This window comes from Entelurus aequoreus, linkage group LG22, assembly GCF_033978785.1.
Source record: "Entelurus aequoreus isolate RoL-2023_Sb linkage group LG22, RoL_Eaeq_v1.1, whole genome shotgun sequence".
Taxonomy (NCBI): domain Eukaryota; kingdom Metazoa; phylum Chordata; class Actinopteri; order Syngnathiformes; family Syngnathidae; genus Entelurus; species Entelurus aequoreus.
Genome location: NC_084752.1, coordinates 13,251,481 through 13,274,335, shown reverse-complemented (window position 1 = coordinate 13,274,335; position 22,855 = coordinate 13,251,481). Strand labels below are relative to the sequence as shown.

The 22,855-nt window shown below is 38.4% G+C and overlaps 1 protein-coding gene across 4 annotated transcripts in view; it reads right to left on the bottom strand.

Moving 5' to 3' along the window:
- The window catches only part of tenm3 (teneurin transmembrane protein 3), a 755,307-nt gene that overhangs the window by 503,041 nt on the left and 229,411 nt on the right, over window positions 1-22,855 (bottom strand). For all 4 annotated transcript variants that reach the window (XM_062033280.1, XM_062033281.1, XM_062033282.1 and 1 more), the window contains 4 exons: window positions 13,841-14,030; window positions 9,869-9,989; window positions 7,007-7,077; window positions 492-776 (listed from right to left, as the gene is read on the bottom strand). In XM_062033280.1, coding sequence (XP_061889264.1) covers window positions 492-776; window positions 7,007-7,077; window positions 9,869-9,989; window positions 13,841-13,943 — 580 coding nt within the window. In that variant the 5' untranslated portion in view covers window positions 13,944-14,030. The remainder of the gene's footprint in view (window positions 1-491; window positions 777-7,006; window positions 7,078-9,868; window positions 9,990-13,840; window positions 14,031-22,855) is intronic.

The window sequence follows — 22,855 nt, the reverse complement described above, 5'->3', positions numbered from 1 at the left end:
CCATAAATCAATCAATAAATCAATGTTTACTTATATAGCCCTAAATCACGAGTGTCTCAAAGGGCTGTAAAGACATGGATGACAGAGTCTGGTGTGGATGAACTTGACTGGCCTGCACAGAGTCCTGACCTGAACCCGATAGAACACTTTTGGGATGAATTAGAACGGAGACTGAGAGCCAGGCCTTCTCCACCATCATCAGTGTGTGACCTCACCAATGCACATGTGGAAAATTCCTATAAACACACTCCGCAACCTTGTGGACAGCCTTCCCAGAAGAGTTGAAGCTGTAATAGCAGCAAAAAGTGGACCGACATCATATTGAACCCTATGGGTTAGGAATGGGATGGCACTTCAAGTTCATATGTGAGTCAGGGCAGGTGGCCAAATACTTTTGACAATATAGTGTATATGAGGTAATGGAAAGTCATCTCATGTGTGTTTCATGTAACAATCCCACACGATTACAAAAGAAGAGAAAAACGTCCTACCATTGTCACTGTCGGACTTGTTGTCATGCTCGGTATCGGTAAGAGTCAACACGGAGTTGGATCGGCTGGACAGACAGGAACTCCTCCCTGAGGATTTGACAGGACCGCCACGGCCCCACAGTCGCATGGCTCGCTCTGGCGATATCACGGCCTGGCCGTCCACGTCCAGGTCCGTGGTGGGGACCGAGAAACCATGGTGGGGAAGGCCAATGTCGGAGCAAAAGACCAGACCGCGACGTGGCGGCGGCTCACAGATGCCCAGCTGACGAAGACCGAAATTGTGACCTGAGGGAAAGAGTTTGAAGGTTAACAGAATCATCTGGAGGAGGAAAAACACGACACAAACCTTCCTAATTGTTAGAAAGCCCACTGTTTAATATGTTAAGATTCACTGATGAGAGTATTTGGCGAGCGTAGTTTTGTCCTACTAATTTCAGGGGCCCTTGAACTCACCCTACTTGTGTGGACTGTGACACAACTGTTTGTATATATACAGTATATATTTATATACTATATATATATATATATATATATATATATACATATATGTATATATGTACAACTTTCTGCGACGTCGCCACAGAAAGACGTGTTTTAGGCCACTCCTTTTTTGTCTCATTTTGTCCACCAAATGTTTTATACTGTGCATGAATGCATAAAGGTGAGCTTTGTTGATGTCATTGACTTGTTATGGAGTGCTAATCAGGCATATTTGGTCACTGCATGTCTGCAAGCTAATCGATGCTAACATGCTATTTAGGCATGTACATATTGCATCATTATGCCTCGTTTGTAGGTATATTTGATTTCCTTTATTTATGTCCTCTGTGTATTTAGTTTATATTTGCATGTCTCATGACACATGATCTGTATGTAACATTGGTTGCATTTCTGATAGTTGTTAGTGTGCCATGTTGTTCCAGACCACAGCAAACGTTACCCAGCTTGCAAAGATTGTAATAAATCCATTAGAAGAAGACAGCCTGCTGTTTCCTTCAACTTGGACACACACATCTACACCTTTGGCCATTTTCAGCCAGTAATTTCCAGGAGTTATCTCATCCTGTGAGAAGTTGTACTAATGTTTTCCCATGTTTTAAAAATGCGTAGAATAAATATTACATTTCAACATTTCTGCCAAAGAAGATTCGCGTCAGCCTGGGACACACACTCATTTTGATAGTAGGCTAATATAGTTAAGTAGCCACTTACTTCATGTGTTGCCTTCATTATAACACTTATACAAGTCTTTTATTTTTTTTGCGGCCCCAGACAGATTTGTTTTTTGTATTTTTGTTCATTCATCTTTGTCCTCAAAATTCTACACACAATACCCCATAATGACAACGTGAAAAAGTACATCGTTGTGCTTGACTTAAACTAATAGTTTGGAAGTGACACATTTTTGAGTAGTACCTTTTTTTTCCCTTTTCCGAAAAATTAATTGATGTATTTTGAGTTAAAGCACATAAGATAGATTCATTAAAAATCATTAAAACAGTGACATTTATTTAGTGTCTTGTTTGCATTAATGATGTTTTGACGTATACGTCTTAATAGGCCATAGCCTTTTTAAGGCTCACAGTTTGATGGTAATATTTTCCTAGCTTGTTTTATGTAGAGTACATTAATTAAATAAATATAACAGGAACAGTTCGGAGTGTGTTTATAGGAATTTCCCACCATTCTTCCAAAAGTGCATTGGTGAGGTCACACACTGATGTTGGTCGAGAAGGCCTGGCTCTCAGTCTCCGTTCTAATTCATCCAAAAGGTTCAGGTCAGGACTCTGTGCAAGCCAGTCAAGGTCATCCACACCAGACTCTGTCATCCATGTCTTTATGGACTTTGCTTTGTGCACTGGTGCACAGTCATGTTGGAAGAGGAAGGGGCCCGCTCCAAACTGTTCACACAAGGTTGGGAGCATGGAATTGTCCAAAATGTTTTGGAATCCTGGAGCATTCAAAGTTATTTTCACTGGAACTAAGGGGCCAAGCCCAACTCCGGAAAAACAACCCCACACCATAATTCCTCCTCCACCAAATTCCACAATGCAGTCTGAAATGTACCGTTTTCCTGGCCACCTCAAAACCCAGACTCGTCCATCAGATTGCCAGATGTAAAAGTGTGTCTCCACTGCTCTAGAGTCCAGTGGCGACGTGCTTTACACCACTGCATCCCACGCTTTGCATTGGACTTGCTGATGTATGGCTTAGATGCAGCTGCTCGGCCATGGAAACCCATTCCGGGAAGCTCTCTGCGTACTGTACGTGGGCTAATTGGAAGGTCACACGAAGTTTGGAGCTCTGTAGCAACTGACTGTGCAGAAAGTCTTTGCACTATGCGCTTCAGCATCCGCTGACCCCTCTCTGTCAGTAGTTTACGTGGCCTACCACTTGGTGGCTGAGTTGCTGTTGTTCCCAAACTATTCCATTTTTCTTATAATAAAGCCGACAGTTGACTTTGGAATATTTAGGGAATTTAATGACTGGATTTGCTGCACAGGTGGCATCCTATGACATATTATTTTACAAATATGTGTAGAAACAGTCTCCATGCCTAAGTGCTTGATTTTATACACCTGTGGCCGGGCCAAGTGATTAGGACACCTGATTCTGATCAAATACATTTGGCAATATAATGTAAATTGTAATATCTGACACCCAACTATAAATGTTTTAAAATGAGCTATAATGGCGAAAGAATAAGCTTCTGGAAATGAGAGATCTGCCATTTTGAGGAATCTATATCCCGGAGTGGTCACATGACAAGCACATCAGTCACTTAGGGACTTAATGAGTTGATGTAGAACACATCTTAACACGTTTACTGTAAAGTGTTGCTGGCAATGTTGTGTCAGCAATGCCTAGGATTCTCACACGTTCATTCATACGTTCCTCTGTCATGACCGATAAATCACACGTTTACAAGGAAGACAACTGAAGCACAATTAATAATTGGTATTTAAAGAAAGGGTAATCATTGGTATTTAAGAATGGGGGGGGGGGGGATTACCTCCTTCATATTTGAAAATGAAATCAGGCTCAAACGATATGCAATCCTTTGAAATATGAATGAAAGGAGGGCAAACAAATTATCTGAAAAATCCCGTTCATCTTTAATCAGAAAATGAAAGGGAAATTATAAAAGCTCCCGCTAATTAATGTCACAACTGAAGATAAAGAGTGCTGCACTCCAATTAAAAGTCATATTAATTTTAAATGAGCCCCAATTAGGGTAAAAGTGAAAATTGAACCGGATAAAAATGCATCCAAATTGACAACGTGTTCATTGGTGCTGGAGAATATGAGGGCAACTCAATTCTGTCATACCTTCTGTAGGAGCTGTATTTCAGCATTCATCCTTCATCATTCATGTACACTACCGTTCAAAAGTTTGGGGTCACCCAAACAATTTTGTGGAATAGCCTTCATTTCTAAGAACAAGAATAGACTGTCGAGTTTCAGATGAAAGTTATCTTTTTCTGGCCATTTTGAGCGTTTAATTGACCCCACAAATGTGATGCTCCAGAAACTCAATCTGCTCAAAGGAAGGTCAGTTTTGTAGCTTCTGTAACGAGCTAAACTGTTTTCAGATGTGTGAACATGATTGCACGAGGGTTTTCTAATCATCAATTAGCCTTCTGAGCCAATGAGCAAACACATTGTACCATTAGAACACTGGAGTGATAGTTGCTGGAAATGGGCCTCTATACACCTATGTAGATATTGCACCAAAAACCAGACATTTGCATCTAGAATAGTCATTTACCACATTAGCAATGTATAGAGTGTATTTCTTTAAAGTTAAGACTAGTTTAAAGTTATCTTCATTGAAAAGTACAGTGCTTTTCCTTCAAAAATAAGGACATTTCAATGTGACCCCAAACTTTTGAACGGTAGTGTATTCATTCTTGTCTCCATTGCATGTTGTGAGTGTTTTAAAAGGCACTTTCTGACAACATCGGCACTTATTTCCCACTTCTCCAACTGAAAAATTACACACACTAGCAATTTTAGACTTGTTTTAGGACATTTTGGAAAGTCTCCTTGTAGCAAAAAAAGTCACCTACAGGAAACTGAAAGCAAATTTTTATTGCGAAGTACCGTATTTTTCAATCTATGAGGCGCACTTAAAATCCTTTCATTTTCTCAAAACTCAACAGTGCGCCTTGTAACCCGGTGCACCTAATGTACGGAATAATTCTGGTTGTGCTTACGGACCTTGAAGCTATTTTATTTGGTACATGGTGTAATGATAAGTGTGACCAGTAGATGGCAGTCACACATAAGAGATACGTTTAGACTGTAATTTCACTCAAGTAAACAACACCAAAAATTGTATATGTTCCATTATAAATATAGAACATTACACACGGTGCTCAAAAGTCTATCACAATGTTTTAGTACGACTTTGGTAAGCTATGAAGCCACACCGCTTGATGGATTGTACTGTGCTTCAACGTACGAGTATTATTATGGTGTGTGTATAAGGTAAGACATATTATCTGGCATTTTGTTTCGCAATATTATGCAAAAGCAACTTTTCTTATCTTCTGGTACCTACTGATCTGTATTTGGGATCTGCATGAGTCCTGAAAATTTGCGGGCGTCCGCTTTTTTAAACCGTGGTGACACCGTAGTCGATAAGCTTCTTCTTTTTCTCTACCTTCTTGTTATGGGACATTCATCCTCCGCTGTTGCCATTTATAATATAAAGTAGTGTAAAGTTTTTACTTATATCTGTCAGTTTTCTCAACATTTACTGAATGTTGTTAAAAGGAAAGGCCATGTAACACAGTGGTAAAAATGCCCCTGTGCCAACTTTTTTGCAATGAGTTGCTGCCATTAAATTCTAAGTTAATGATTATTTGCCAAAAAAAAAAAATTCTCAATTTGAACGTTAAGTATCTTGTCTTTGCAGTCTATTTAATTGAATATAGCAGGGGTGTCCAAACTTTTTCCACTGAGGGCCGCACACTGAAAAATCAAAGCAAGCGGGGGCCATTTTGATATTTTTTATTTTAAAAACCAACACAATATATGTATAAAAAAGATACATTTAGGCCTCCACTGAGACTTGATCCCGGGGACCCAAAAAGGTTTTGGTCAAAAAAAATATTACAAATGTGTCATTATTCAGTATTACTATTATTATAATTATTATTCAAGGTTTAAATCTCTAGATCAACATTAGGTCTATCTGTCAATATAACACTTTTAAAGATTTAAGTTGTATGCCATTTTTGTCAAGGAAAACCGTGTTTTTTTATGGAAAACAACACAAAATATACAATATTTTCCCCCAATAAAATTTTAAAGTGGAATATTTGAGATTATATAATAATTGGAGTCTTAAAAAGGTCAATAACTCATAACAACATTGATTTTAATTGATTATTTTTTTGAGCAATGACACTTAAAAAAAAAAAAGTCCCACTAAAATTATTGGGGATCTAAAAGGGTACTGCTCAGTAAAGTTTAAAAAAATAAATCCAACATTTTTTTTAAACTTTTACCACAATAGTCTCAAGATCAACTTCAGATCTATCTGTCAATTATAAGTTTTATTGTTGTTTTTGTTTTTTGTTTGTTCATTTTAGGCCCTTCTTTAAAAAACTTTGTTTTTTAAATGGCAACCAAAAAATATGCAACATTTTCCCCCCAAAATATCTCAAAGTGGAATATTTAATGTGACGTAATTGGAGCCTTGAATAGGTCAATAATTCATAATGACATTGATTTTGATTCATTATTATTTTTTAAAGAAAGAAACAGCCTGCATGGCAGCTTTGTGTTATTAGAGTAAATAATGCAACATTTTCTTGTTACATTTCACCTGTTTGCTCTTTTATACCACTTTTTATGTTTTTTATTTTTTTCCATCGTATTTTTAGAATGTGCCGTGGGGCCGTTAAAAAATTACCTGCGGGCCGCAAATGGCCCCCGGGCCGCACTTTGGACACCCCTGGAATATAGGTTGAAAAGGACTTGCAAATCATTATATTCTGTTTTTATTTACCATTTACACAATGTACCAAGTTCAATGGTTTTGGGTTTTGTATAACCAAAAATGGAGTTGTTAGCTTGCATGAGAAAGAAGCAATAGACTATACAGTAAGAGTGTTGTGATATCAGATTACTGTTATAATCTTTTTTTGAGACCGTATCCAAAGGACAAGCTACAATTAAGACACAATTTGGAAGAGGTCAAACTGAGAGAAAGATCAAAGGGGGGAAAAAAATCCTCTCCATGTGTGACCAGAACTTTATCTGATAGTCAGAATGTGAGCGAGTCAAACATTCCTGTGGGGAGAAATTCGTCTGATCTCTCAAGGTTGTAATTATACTGTTTTGACATCTTATTAAAGTGCAATTTGATCAAGAACTAAATGCTAATTAATATTGGAATTTCAACTGAGCTCGTTCTGAATTTGCTATGCTGATGCCTTCTTTTTCAAGAGGGGCCCCCCAACCAAAAAAAAAATAAAGGAAGAATGAAACAGATTGATACCAACCATCTATGTTATAATTGTCCTGTTCACGATGAACCATGTCCTTGTGTCCTTTTGTAGTCCCATAAAGTAACCTGTCAAAAAACAATGCTCGTCAAATACAAAAAGAAAACATATAAGAACAGAATAAACATTGTAGTGTGACAAGTTGGTAGAGAAAAGCATGTTTTTTTTACACACTTTCAGGGGTTTGCCACAGCGAGTCAACGGCAATAATAGTTTTGCCTTAGTTTTTACACTCTATGCTCTTTCTGATGCCATACTGGCTGGGGAATCGAACGTCTACCCTCTTCCATGACAGGCAGAGGCGTGTACGATTGCAGCACTCTGGTTACAAACAAAAAATAAATATTTGATAACCTGCTGGTTTTGTAGGTTTAACCCTTTACAAAGAGAAGTTCATAAATATAATGTACAGTACAGGCCAAATTGGTAAATGGGTTATACTTGTATAGCGCTTTTCTACCTTCAAGGTACTCAAAGCACTTTGACACTATTTCCACATTCACACATACATTCACACATACATTCACACACACATTCACACAGTTGACATTTACATAGCTGCCATGCAAGGTGCTGACCACGACCCATAAGGAGCAAGGGTGAAGTGTCTTGCTCAAGGACGCATCGGACGTGACGAGGTTGGTAGAAGCTGGGGATCGAACCAGGATCCCTCAGGTTGCTGGCACGGCCACTCTCCCAACCACGCCACGCTGTCCCCAAAAAGTTTGGACACACCTTCTCATTTTAATGCGTTTTCTTTATTTTCATGAATATTTACCGTGTAGATTGTCACTGAAGGCATCAAAACTATGACACCTGTGATGTGAAAACCATTTCAGGTGACTACCTCTTGAAGCTCATCGAGAGAATGCCGAGAGTGTGCAAAACAGTAATCAGAGCAAAGGGTGGGTATTTTGAAGAAAGTAGAATATAAAACATGTTTTCAGTTATTTCACTTTTTTTTCTTAAGTACATAACTCCACATGTGTTCATTCATAGTTTTGATGCCTTCAGTGACAATCTGCAATGTACGGAGCCCCTAAAGGGACATGGGGGAAATTTATTATTTTATCATTTTTTAAAATGTTTTAATTTCTTTAGACATGTATCTTGTGCGCACGAGAAAATATCTCGTGGGCACGAGAAACGTTTTATAAAGTTATAAAAAAAACTAAAACTTTTTTTTTTTAATTTCTAAAATTTTTTTTTTTTTTAAGACATGTATCTCGTGCGCACGAGAAACTATCTTGTGCGCAAGAGATACATGTCTAAAATAAATAAATAAATAAAAATTATACATTTTTTATTTTTTATAACTTTATAAAAAGTTTCTCGTGCGCACGAGATAGTTTCTCGTGCACACGAGATACATGTCTAAAAAAAATAAAAATTAAAAATAAAAATTATGACAAAAAAAAATTCCCCCATGTCCCTTTAGGGGCTCCGTAGCAATGTAAATAGTCATGAAAATAAAGAAAACCATTGAATGAGAAGGTGTGTCCAAACTTTTGGCCTGTAAAAAAATAATCCAGAAAAAATTTAACATTAAATAACTTTAATACAATATTCTTTTTATTTGGCTGACTGTAGTATTTGATTCGTTTTTATTAAATGGACAAAAACCTTTCTGATAATTTTTGTGATTAATCACGTGCATTAACACATTCCTTTACCAGCCCTAATTATAATAATAATTATATAACTCTACAACAGAGGTCTTTAACAGGAAGTCTGTGATCCCAAAGTGTACGCGGAGGTACTTCAGGGTGGATTTGAACATTTCTCGTTGATTAAACTTTATTAATATTTAACTATTTATATTATTTTTGTATATTCCTGACAATTTTTCCACAAATGTAAATATATGTATCCAACATAATGCTGTAAAAAGACAAATGGAGGCAGAAGACGGTTTCTAATCAGTACTAAAACAGCTAATTACCAAACAAACATAGCTACAAAGCTGAAGAGTATTGTATGTTGTATATGACTTTAAAGTGATCTGACTTTGTTTGAACCCAAAAACGATAACAAATAAAACTGACCAAAAAAATGTAGATTTGCTTTTCAATGGACATGCAATGAAATTATAGTTTGTTTTCTTAACAAAAATCCCAGAATGTTAATCAATGAAATACAAAACCCAATACCAGTGAAGTTGGCACGTTGTGTAAATCGTAAATAAAAACAAAGCAAATCCTTTTCAACTTATATTCAATTGAATAGACTGTAAAGACAAGATATTCAATGTTCAAACTGAGAAACTATTTTTTTTTTTTTAAATAATAATTAACTTAGAATTTAATGGCCGCAACACATTGCAAAAAAGTTTTCAATGGGAGACAGGTCTGGACTACAGGCAGGCCAGTCTAGTACCCGCACTCTTTTACTATGAAGCCACGCTGTTGTAACACGTGGCTTGGCATTGTCTTGCTGAAATAAGCAGGGGCGTCCATGATAACGTTGCGTGGATGGCAACATATGTTGCTCCAAAACCTGTATGTACCTTTCAGCATTAATGGTGCCTTCACAGATGTGTAAGTTACCCATGTCTTAGGCACTAATACACCCCCATACCATCACAGATGCTGGCTTTTTTTTTTTTTGCCACTTGTGCTAACTTTTTTGAAACATGTTGCAGGCATCAAATTCCAAATTAGCTAATATTTGCAAAAAATACAGTTTTCCAGTTCTAACGTTAAGTATCTTGTCTTTGCAGTCTATTCAGTTGAATATAAGTTGGAAAGGATTTGCAAATCATTGTATTCTGTTTTTATTTACCATTTACACAACGTGCCAACTTCACTGGTTTTGGTTTTTTTTTAAACAAACAACAGACGACACAATTATAGTTCTAACCTGGTCTGGTCTTGGTGCTGATCAAAGGCCTTGAGTGTTTCACTGGAGGAGTACGACTTTTGTGTAGGGACTCGCAGGTCGTGGGGAACAATAACACAATCTTCACTGTCCGCTGAAGAACCTGTGATAGATTTATACAAGTTCACTTACGGATTTACATTTCAATAAATGAATCAATCAAACTTTATTTATAAAGCGCTTTTCATTAATAAAATAAATGCAACGCAAAGTGCTTTACAAAGTTAAAAACAATACCCCGTTGACCCATATCCTCCATTATCACAAACAGTCGTGGTCAAAAGTTTACATACACTTGTAAAGAACATAATGTCATGGCTGTCTTGAGTTTCCAATCATTTCTACAACTCTTATTTTTTTGTGATAGAGTGATTGGAGCACATAATTGTTGGTCACAAAAAACATTCATGAAGTTTGCTTCTTTTATGAATTTATTATGGGTGTACTGAAAATGTGACCAAATCTGCTGGGTCAAAAGTATACATACAGCCATTGGCGTTGTTAGGCCTATTTTAGGGGGGCTCAAGCCCCCCTAAAATGTTCTTAAGCCACCCTAAATAATTTGGTGTTAAAAAAAAATAAAAATAAAAAAAATTATATTTTATTTATTTATTTATTTTTTACAAATACATGCCGACATATTCATTATAAAGTGGCCCGAATATGAGTTTAAATAAATAATCATACAACTTGTCATTATTCACTCAGTTTCCCCTCACTTCATAGCGTAAGGTAGAGAGCCCCTTTAGTGCGTCGGTATCCAATCCATTCCACTTGTTCATACAGAAAATGCTCACATCACTCAAAATCCAGTCTGCATTTTCTCTGCAACCTTGCTTGCGGTCCTTGGACTTGTTCATATAGAAAATGCCCACATCACTCAAAATCCAGTCCGCATTTTCTCTGCGACCTTGCTTGCGGTCCTGCAGGTGTACGAAGCACACATCACTGCAGAACAAGAACCTTGTGTCTGCAATTGTAAATAATTTAGTTTTTAAGTTTTGTGTTTCTTGTAGAATCTATATAAAGTAATATACATTAGCCTATTGTTAAAATAATGAAAAAAACATCATTAAATATATTTGTTTTATTGTATTGTTACATTAATAGCTGTTGTATTATTATAGGATGGCTTGTTAAACATTTCATAGGATTTTCAGAGTGTGGAAAAACCAAGACATTTAATATAAAATGTAAAATGAATAAATACATAAAAAGAAAAAAAATGGTTAAAAGCCATCGTCCCGGGGAGCATTTAAGTTCGTCCCGTGCATTTTTTTTACCGTCCCTGGGACGACGGGACTGTGTTAATCTCAAGCCCTGGAAGTTACATTTTATTGTTTGCATTATTTGTTTCAGCATTGCACTTTGAAGACGGTCCCTCAGCTCTTTGACAGCTTTGGCTCTTTTTCAGATCAGCAGACAAACTCTAAGTCTTTCTTATTTACAGTATATATAAAAGTTTCTCATTTCTATTCAGACTTCCATATATATTTAATTTCCTTAACGGCTTGCCATAATATATATATATATACATATATTATATACAAGCCAAATTATCCCGATCCAGATATTACTTTAATTCAAGTAATTAAGTAATATTTCCAGGGCTTGAATTTACAACCATTTTAGTCACATATGTGCCCAAAATGTAATCTGTGCAACTTCAAAATATTTGGGGACAAACAATTATTGTATTGTGAGCTAAAGTGGTGGCATTAGCCTCTATGTTGTGAATGAATAACATAGACGCTAATGCCATGACTTTCATTGTGTTTCAGTGTATCTTGAAGGATCATGCAAGTCATTGTTTCTTGTTGATGCTGTATACAAAATGTCACTGTGCAAACCCATGTTTGTTGTTGTACTGAACACACATTGAAAATAAACCCACTGAAATAATAATAACAATGAATAATTTCTAAGTCTTTGTTAGCCGTTTGTGAAGTTTTGTGCTCGTGCGCTACGTTCGCTCGCATCCTGTGCATCTCCTGGGGGCTAAGCCCCCCCTGTCCTTAAAAGCTAGTGACGCCCCTGCATACAGCAATGTTAATATTTGCTTACATGTCCCTTGGCAAGTTTCACTGCAATAAGGCGCTTTTGGTAGCCATCCACAAGCTTCTGGTTGAGTTTTTGACCACTCCTCTTGACAAAATCGGTGCAGTTCAGCTAAATTTGTTGGTTTTCTGACATGGACTTGTTTCTTCAGCATTGTCCACACATTTAAGTCAGGACTTTGGGAAGGCCATTCTAAAACCTTAATTCTAGCCTGGTTTAGCCATTCCTTTACCACTTTTGACGTGTGTTTGGGGTCATTGTCCTGTTGGAACACCCAATTTGCGGCCATGACCCAACCTCCGGGCTGATGATTTTAGGTTGTCCTGAAGAATTTGGAGGTAATCCTCCTTTTTTCATTGTGAAAAAAAAATTCAAAATACAATATTAACTATGACCGATAAAACACTGAATATTGACAACTAGACCTCTTGATCGACATATTTTACAATCAAGCGAAACACAACAAAAATGCAACAAACAGTGAAATATGAACGCGAAAGGTGAAAAAACAAAACTTTAGAAATTACATGTCTGTCCCTGACACCCGCATTTCAGGCTGGCCTCTCTGGAAACACTCTGTGGTAACGCTCCCCACCCACACTGCTTGGTGCCTCGTCTGAGCTGTGATGTAAATTACCATAGTAACTAATTAGATTACCATACTAACTAATTAGATTACTATAGTAACTAATTAGATTACCATAGTAACTAGTATATCATGCAAAAGCGCAGATACCAACCAGTGAAATACTTTGTATAGTTCCAGACTTACGGTCACTGCACATCATAATGGCAGCTACAGTTTCCATCTTAAAGGTCTAAAAAAAACATTTGTGAATGTTCGTCAGCCCAGATTGAAAAGCTTAACGTGCCCCCGGGCCTTAATTTGCCCAGGTCTGACCAATCACAACAGAGTAGGCGTGTTCCGAAGTGGAGGCTGCCAAAACCGAGAGTTTTATCATAGGAACTTAGTCGGTTCTTCAACAATGTTTACAAATCCCTGGTCAGGCAGCGGCTTTTTGCGATCTCCTGGATAGGAGGAAAAGGAGTCCTGATGATCTTTTCCGCCGTCCTCACCACTCTCTGGAGAGACTTCCAGTCTGAGGCTCTCTATAGTGCCTCTGTAGAATGGACTGTTTTCACTGCTGGACTCTAGAAAGAGGTTCCGCAGCCTTCGAAGCAGAACCTCCAGGTTCTGTAACAGCTTCTTCCCTCAGGCCGTAAGACTCTTGAACGCATCTTATTTATTCCCTCAACTCCCCCCAAAATGGATTAACTCGCTGGAATAAAAAAGACAATATAACATACATCCACAAACGTGGATGCATATGGAAAAAGTGCTATATATTTATCTGTACAGTAACCTATTTATTTATTTATATATGCACCTTATTGCTTTTTTATTCTGCACTACCATGAGCTAATGTAACAAAATTTCGCTGTTATCTGTACTGTAAAGTTCAAATTTGAATGACAATAAAAAGGAAGTCTAAGTCTGGTCTAAGTCTAAATAGAAAAGTTTGTATATTCAAGCAAATTTCTCCATAAGAAACAATGTAAACATGAATAATGAGTTCCAGGCTCGACAAAAGTCCATATTTTGGTACATGCAATTCGCTTGTACATTGTTTTCTTTGGACTCACCATGAGCTAGCAAAACTAGAAAAATGCTGTATTAAGATAAAATCGGTTAAACGTAGCACGGTAGCTAACAGCAATAGTGCTGTGTTGATGAAATAAGCACCGGAGATTGATCAGCCCACCCACAATGAATGTGCTGCCGGGCACAAAATGGCTGCACTGCGAGCCACACAATTGGTGGATGAAACATTTGTACACTGAAACAGGGTTCGTACACCAAAGCATGTATGAATGAATGAATGCTGACTTGCTCACCAGGGTACGGCCCCTCCTTGTCCTTGTGGCCCTTGGTCAGTGAGCAGTATGGACGTCGCTCTTTTACTTCCATAATGCTTCTGCTGGTGTTGCTGGCAAACATTGAGGCATGCTGTGTTGCCGCTGATTAGGCAGAAAGACGGACAGGCATGACGAAAGAGAGAAGAGATAGAACTTTCTTGAGGTCGACCTGTGAACACAGAACACAACAGAATCTTGTCACATCAGTGTGTAAAGGACATCACCACATGGGCTCAGGAACACTTCAGAAAACCACTGTCAGTAACTACAGTTTGTCGCTACATCTGTAAGTGCAAGTTAAATCTCTACTATGCAAAGCGAAAGCCATTTATCAACAACACCCGGAAACGCCGCCGGCTTCGCTGGGCCCGAGCTCATCTAAGATGGACTGATGCAAAGTGGAAAAGATTTCAAATTATTTTTGGAAACTGTGGACGTTGTGTTCTCCGGACTAAAGAGGCAAAGAACCATCCGGACTGTTATAGGCGCAAAGTTGTAAAGCCAGCATCTGTGATGGTATGAGGGTGTATTAGTGCCCAAAGCATGGGTAACTTACACATCTGTGAAGGCGCCATTAATGCTGAAAGGTACATACACGTCTTCGAGCAACATATGTTGCCATCCAAGAAACGTCTTTTTCATGGACGCCCCTGCTTATTTCACCAAGACAATGCCAAGCCACGTGTTACAACAGCGTGAAATTAGAGTACATAGGAACAAACTTGTCCAGAGCACACCGAGACAGTGCCATAGATCAGTGGTCCGGTGGTATTTCTGGTTCCTACATTATATATCAATATATATTAATACAGTCTGCAAGGGATACAGTCCATAAGCACACATGATCATATTTTTTTATGACCAAAAAAAAACCATACAAACCCTCCAAATTTTCAAGCGTTGACCGGTTACAGTTACAAAAAGGCTGGGGACCACTGCCATAGATGGTCAAAACCTACGCATAATCACTAACTCAAGTCTAGGTTTGGGTAGTCAAGTCTGCCAACCTGTCCTGCTCACTGTGACTAGAGTATATAAGTGTTGTCAACAAACATCCATGTATTTCCTGCCGTGTCTCTGTTTGCTCTATCAGCAGGCAGGAATTACTGGAGCTCGATACAGAATAGATTGGTAAAGCTCCCCCGTTTAGTTGTCTGTTTACTCATTGGATCACATGTCCAAATATCGGCCATGAACAGTATTCCAGATTTAAGCAGGAAGTAAAGTGTGACCGACAGGATTACCTGTTTGTATTAAGGTTGGGGTGTCCAAAGTGTGGCCCGGGGGCCATTTGCGGCCCGCAGCTAATTGTTTACCGGCCCGCCACACATTCTGGAAATGCTATTGGAAAAATTAAAAAAACATTTTAAAAAGTGGAATGAGGTGAAATCTAACTAGAAAAAGTTGCAATGTTGACACAAAGCTACCATGCAGGCTGTTTTTTTTCTTTTTTCTATCTTTCTTTTATTGACCTATTCAAGGCTCCAATTATTTCAAATATTTCACTTTAAAATGTTTTATGTGGGAAATATTGCATATATTGTGTGGTTGCCATAAAAAAAAAAAACATTTTGTTTGACAAAAGCGCATAAAACAAACAAAATAATAGTTAAAACGTAAAAAGGACAGATATATCTGAAGTTCAGCTCGTAACTTAAGTGTTGAAAGTAAAAAAAAAACTAATACAAATGTATCACTTTCTGAGTGGGGCACCTTTTGGATCCCAAATATTTTTAATGGGATTTTATTTATCTTTTCACTGTGATTACTCAAAAATAATAATGAATTAAAATCAATGGTGTCCTGCATTATTGATATTTTTAAGGCTCTAATTACTTCACATCAAACATTGCTTTCTGAATGTTTTGGGCAGTGGGGGAAATACTGCATATTTCAGTTTTATTATAAAAAAAACTAAGTTGTCTTTGACAGAAAAGGCATTAAACCTTTTTTTTTTTTTTTTTACTTTATATCAACCTGAAGTTGATATACTGTACAGATTTACTGTAAGCGTTATATAAATAAAAAAATAATAATTTGACTTGTTTTTAACATTTTAATGTATGGTCCCCAGGAGCCCTAAAGGTAAAAAACAAACAAAATCCATATATCTTGTTATGGTTTGAAAATTAAAAATATCAAAATGGCCCCCGCATGCTTTAATTTTTCCGTGTGCGGCCCTCAGTGGAAAAAGTTTGGACACCCCTGTATTAAGGCTTGTTTGTTGAGAGTAAAGATCATTTGTGAAACAGAAAACCCACAAATATTGTTAAAGAAAGGGACAGTAGCCCTCATTAAGATGGTCAAATAATTGATGCACGGTGTAGGAAGTCGAAAGAGAAACACCAACTGCTTTGTCGCAGTCTGTGGGCGAGGCTGAACACATTTAATTTATTCATTTATTTATTTATTTTTAAAAATAATACACAATTTGCTTTGTACCCGGAAAGTAATAACAGAGCTTTACTTTTTCTATATTTGGTGATGTTACAGCATTATTGCAAAATGGAGTACTACCTACTAATAAAAGTCTCAATCAATCAATCAATCAATCAATCAATCAATCAATCAATCACCATGTTTCACTGTTGGGATGCTATTGACCTGGTGATAAGTGGTGCCTGGTTTCCTCCAAACACGATGTCTGGCATCCATTTTTTTTGCCTAATCCGACCGGAGAATGTTGTTTCTTTCAGGTGCATGTTGGCAAAGTTTTCCTAATAAACGGCTTCCAGGGGTTGGCAACCCAAAAACGTTGAAAGGGACATATTGGACCAAAAATACAACAAAACAAATCTGTCTGGAGCCGCAAAAAATGAAAAGTCTTATATAAATGTTATAATGACGGCAACACATGACGTAAGTGTCTATAATAGCCTACTATCAAAATGACTATGTGTCGCAGGCTGACACAAATCTTCGCTGACATAAATGTTGAAATGTAATATTTATTCTACACATTTTTACAACATTAGAAACCATTAGTAAATCAGAGGCTACGCAGAAGGTGAGATAACTCCTCGAAATTACTGGCTTTTAATGGCCAAAGGTATAGATGTGTGTGTCCAAGTTAAAGGAAACGGCAGGCTGTCTTCTTTTAATAGATTTCTTACAATCTTTGGCAAGCTAGGTAATGTTTGCTGTGGTCTGGAACAACATGGCCCACAAACAACTATCTGTAATGCAGCCAATATTACATACAGATAATGTGTCATGAGACATGCAAAACTAAATTATATACAAAGAGGATACAAGTAAAGGATATTAAATGAGCTCAAATATACCTACAAACGAGGCATAATGATGCAATATGTACATACAGCTGGCCTAAATTAGCTTGCAGTCATGGATTGACCAAATATGCCTGATTCGCACTCCAACAAGTCAATAACATCAACAAAGCTCACCTTGGTGCATTCACGCACAGCATAAAACGTTTGGTGGACAACATGAGACAAAGGAGTGGTATAAAACACGTCTTTCTCTGGCAGCGTTCAACGACCGCCAAAATTAATAGGGCAAAACGGCGCTCGCCAAATACTCTCATCAGTGAAGCATGTTTAATACAAACAGTGGGATTGCTAACAATTAGGAAGGTTTGTGTCATGTTTGTCCATCTAAAGAAACCACATTAAAACAATAAATATATGTTCATCCCATCTTTTTCTGTTTTTCAAAATTTTTGAAAAAGCTCCAGGGAGTCACTAGGGCGGCGCTAAAGAGCCGCGGGTTACAGACCCCCGCACTATACCATAAAGGCCCGATTGGCGGTTTGCTGCAAAGGTGGTGTCCTTCTGGAAGGTTCCCCTCTCTCCATAGAGGAATGCTGTACAAGGTACAGTGAAAAAAACAGCCATCTTAAAAACAAGCCAAACACTAGAGACCCTCCATCCATCTTCTTCCGCTTATCCGAGGTCGGGTCGCGGGGGAAGCAGCCTAAGCAGGGAAACCCAGACTTCCCTCTCCCCAGCCACTTCGTCCAGCTCTTCCCAGGGGATCCCGAGGCGTTCCCAGGCCAGCCGGGAGACATAGTCTTCCCCGTGGCCTCCTACCAGTCGGACGTGCCCTAAACACCTCCCTAGGGAGGCGTTCGGGTGGCATCCTGATCAGATGCCCGAACCACCTCATCTGGCTCCTCTCGATGTGGAGGAGCAGCGGCTTTACTTTGAGCTCCCCCCGGATGGCAGAGCTTCTCACCCTATCTCTAAGGGAGAGACCCGCCACCCGGCGGAGGAAACTCATTTCGGCCGCTTGTACCCGTGATCTTGTCCTTTCGGTCATAACCCAAAGGTCATGACCATAGGTGAGGATGGGAACGTAGATCGACCGGTAAATTGAGAGCTTTGCCTTCCGGCTCAGCTCCTTCTTCACCACAACGGATCGATACAGCGTCCACATTACTGAAGACGCCGCACCGATCCTCCTGTCAATCTCACGATCCACTCTTCCCCCACTCATGAACAAGACTCCGAGGTACTTGAACTCCTCCACTTGGGGCAGGGTCTCCTCCGCAACCCGGAGATGGCACTCCACCCTTTTCCGGGCGAGAACCATGGACTCGGACTTGGAGGTGCTGATTCTCATCCCAGTCGATTCACACTCAGCTGTGAACCGATCCAGTGAGAGCTGAAGATCCTGGCCAGATGAAGCCATCAGGACCACATCCTCTGCAAAAAGCAGAGACCTAATCCTGCAGTCACCAAACCAGATCCCCTCAACGCCTTGACTGCGCCTACAAATTCTGTCCATAAAAGTTATGAACAGAATCGGTGACAAAGGGCAGCCTTGGCGGAGTCCAACCCTCACTGGAAACGTGTCCGACTTACTGCCGGCAACGCGGACCAAACTCTGGCACTGATCATACAGGGAGCAGACCGCCACAATCAGACAGTCCGATACCCCATACTCTCTGAGCACTCCCCACAGGACTTCCCGAGGGACACGGTCGAATGCCTTCTCCGAGTCCACAAAACACATGTAGACTGGTTGGGTAAACTCCCATGCACCCTCAAGGACCCTGCCGAGAGTATAGAGCTGGTCCACAGTTCCACGACCAGGACGAAAACCACACTGTTCCTCCTGAATCCTCGGATTCAGGAGGAATCCTGAATCCTGAATCCACTAGAGACCCTTTTTTTACTTTCTTGAAATTCAGTTCTTGCAGTGTATGCAGTAGGCACTATGCATTAGTTATAGTGAATCACAACAAAACACTATCCTAAATTAGCAAACTCATTAATTGTGGAAAATAACAACTATTAGGAGTAATTTTATGCAGAGGGCCCTGACATTATCCACACAAATAGAGGCCGTGGTAAGACTAATACATTTGGTGTTAATGACATACATATTGTTTGATAAATTATCCAGAGTGAAGCAAAACATCTCTGAAGACACGAACATTGTGTTTCATATACTTTAAACATGATGTTTATTGAAATAAATGATTATCAAATATGTATAAATATTCTCATAATGATAAAATTAAATGATCGAATATCCAAGTCAGGACGCTAATACACTTGTGCGTAATAATTACTTTCTGTTACCACGGCGATCAATCTATTCACACTCTAATGTTGAAGAGCACACTCAATACAATGCAACTGTATTTAATTTACAAATTAAACAAACATATAATAAACATAACATGTGCAAATTATATCCGTAAATGTAATGTAAAATAGCACAGCTTTTCAAAGATGTTTTAAAGTGATGAACAATGTGACGGCTAATGCAATGATTGATTAAACATAAAAAACCAAAAAAAACCTTAAGTAGTTAATATAAACCACATTCATAGAATTGTCATGATCTGTAAGCCAGTATCAACAAAAATACAAGAAACAATTGTCAATATTTCACTTTATGTGTAATCTTTTTAAAACATGGGTTACGCATTCTGAAAGGTTTGAATTATATGTTAATTAATACATAAGTTTTTTAGGCCACCATGATGACACCTGTGTCATAGCATTGACTTTTTTTTTTTTACACATTTGTTGAATACATTTTTGACAAACAATTGCCAGAAATACAATCCAATATACACTACCGTTCAAAAGTTTGGGGTCACATTGAAATGTCCTTATTTTTGAAGGAAAAGCACTGTACTTTTCAATGAAGATAACTTTAAACTAGTCTTAACTTTAAAGAAATACACTCTATACATTGATAATGTGGTAAATGACTATTCTAGCTGCAAATGTCTGGTTTTTGGTGCAATATCTACATAGGTGTATAGAGGCCCATTTCCAGCAACTATCACTCCAGTGTTCTAATGGTACAATGTGTTTGCTCATTGGCTCAGAAGGCTAATTGATGATTAGAAAACCCTTGTGCAATCATGTTCACACATCTGAAAACAGTTTAGCTCGTTACAGAAGCTACAAAACTGACCTTCCTTTGAGCAGATTGAGTTTCTGGAGCATCACATTTGTGGGGTCAATTAAATGCTCAAAATGGCCAGAAAAAGAGAACTTTCATCTGAAACTCGACAGTCTATTCTTGTTCTTAGAAATGAAGGCTATTTCACAAAATTGTTTGGGTGACCCCAAACTTTTGAACGGTAGTGTACATCAAATGTCCCCTCCTCCAAAAAACAAACAAAAATAACAAAACAAAAAATGTAAACAAAACAGTCAAATAAATACAGGCAAACGTTGACATGAAGCCACAGCCAACTGTGCAGCAATACACAAAACCAGACAAAAGGCTCATCAATTATCAACATTATACGTGTAATTGATCTTTTTAAAGTTGGAAGCGGTGTCAAAAACGCATCTCAAACTGTGTCAGTCGGTAAATCTTGGAACCTGCGGAAAGTATTACGAACAAAACTGTGGATCTGTAGATATCTATAAAAAAAATGTTGCTTGGAGAGTGAAAATGTATCACAATGTTGCTGGAAAGAAGCAAAATTGTTGTCAATGTATGAATGCATACATCTTTAATGTTGCTAATCCCCAGACTTGACCACCTTGAAAAGGACCCAACGACAAGAGAGGAAGGGAAAGCAGGAATGGGGCCATATGAATCTCTTACCTACTGTAGTGTGTATTAGGGTTGTACGGTATACCAGTACTAGTATAGTATCGCGGTACTAATGAATCAAAAACAGTACTATACTCTGTTTGAAAAGTACCGGTTCCTGGACATGACGGTGCGTCGTCACGTCATGACATTGCTGGTTTTGCGAGCAGAGGAGTATGTTCGGCAGCGCACAATCACAGAGTACTTACAAGCAGACACAGTGTGTAGACAGAAAAGGGAGATTGGATGCATTTTGGCTTAAAAACTAACGAAAAAGGTGAAGTTGTAACACTGAAACGCCATCAGGAAGAGGTGCTTTAAGACATGGCTAGCTAGCTAGTGACGACGTCCATCCACAGCTACTTCTAAATCACTAATCCTGGCCTCCATGGCGACAAATAAAGTATGTTTCTGTTACGGAAGGGGGGGTCGCAGCTTACTGCAGGGTTTGTTCCCCCGGGATGCAGACGGACCACTCCGGACAGAACGTGCAGGTAGGAACATGATTTATTCTTAGAAATCAAACAAGTACCAAAAACAGAAAACAAGCCAGAGGAAAAATGTGCCGATCGCACTGGACGCTAGGGCTACCACTTAGCATAGGCTAGAACAGGGGTAGGGAACCTATGGCTCTCTCAGCCAAAAAGGTTCCCGACTCCTGGGCTGGAAGACAAGGAATACTCACGTAACTGTAGCATGAAGCAAACAATGAAGCCAGGCCGACTGACCGGCAAAGGCAGGCTTAAATAATGCCTCTGATTAGTGCTCAGGAAACAGGTGAGCGTCCCGAACAGCAATCAGAGACAGGTGGAAATAATAAGTAACCATGGTAACTAAAAACAAACTCAAGGGTGCACAAAAACAGGAACTAAGGGAGTCCAAAACTAACAGAAAATAAAAAAAACATGATACGGTCCACGGATCATGACCATTTCTTACAAATATCATCCCTGCAGGAAGAGGAATAGCTAAACACGCTTCACTACACACCGTAGGAGGATACGATAGCTAACCATTAACAGCGAGCTAGCACCCTGAATGTAAACAAACGCCATGGGTGGATCTACACCTGACATCCACTGTAATGATACCAAGTACAAGAGCGTATCTAATCGATATTACAATGATTACATCGATATTTTGTATCGTCACAAAATCTTTTTTCCTTTTTTAAAATGTATATTATGTTTATAAACTCAGGAAATATGTCCCTGGACACACGAGGACTTTGAATATGACCAATGTATGATCCTGTAACGACTTGGTATCGGATCAATACCTAGATTTGTGGTATCATCCAAAACTGATGTAAAGTATCAAACAACAGAAGAATAAGTGATTATTACATTTTAACAGAAGTGTAGATAGAACATGTTGAAAGAGAAAGTAAGCTGATATTAACAGTCAATGAATAAGTGGATTAATAATCAATTTTTACAGCTTGTCCTTTATAATTTTGACAAAATATTAGAATGATAAATGACACAATATGTTACTGCATATGTCAGCAGCTAAATTAGGAGCCTTTGTTTGTTTACTTACTAATAAAAGACAAGTTGTCTTGTATGTTCACTATTTTATTTAAGGACAAATATGCAATAACAAATATATGTTTTATGTACTCTTACATTTTTTGTTAAAATAAAGCCAATAATGCCATTTTTTGGGGTCCCCCCTATTTACAAAAGTACTGAAAAATATCTAAATACATTTTGGTACCGGTGCCGGTACTAAAATATTGGTTTCGGGACAACACTTATGTCTATGTTTACATATGTTTTTAGAAAAAACAATACATCGGGGTGTATATCGTTATCGGGATATAAAATAACTTATATCAGGATATTATTTTTTTGTCCATAGCACTACTGTGACATAATACACAGTAAAATGAGTTTTAAAAAAAAGCATCTGCCTTGAATGTGAAACCTACCTCATGTTTGCCGCTCGTCAGTTGGCTGC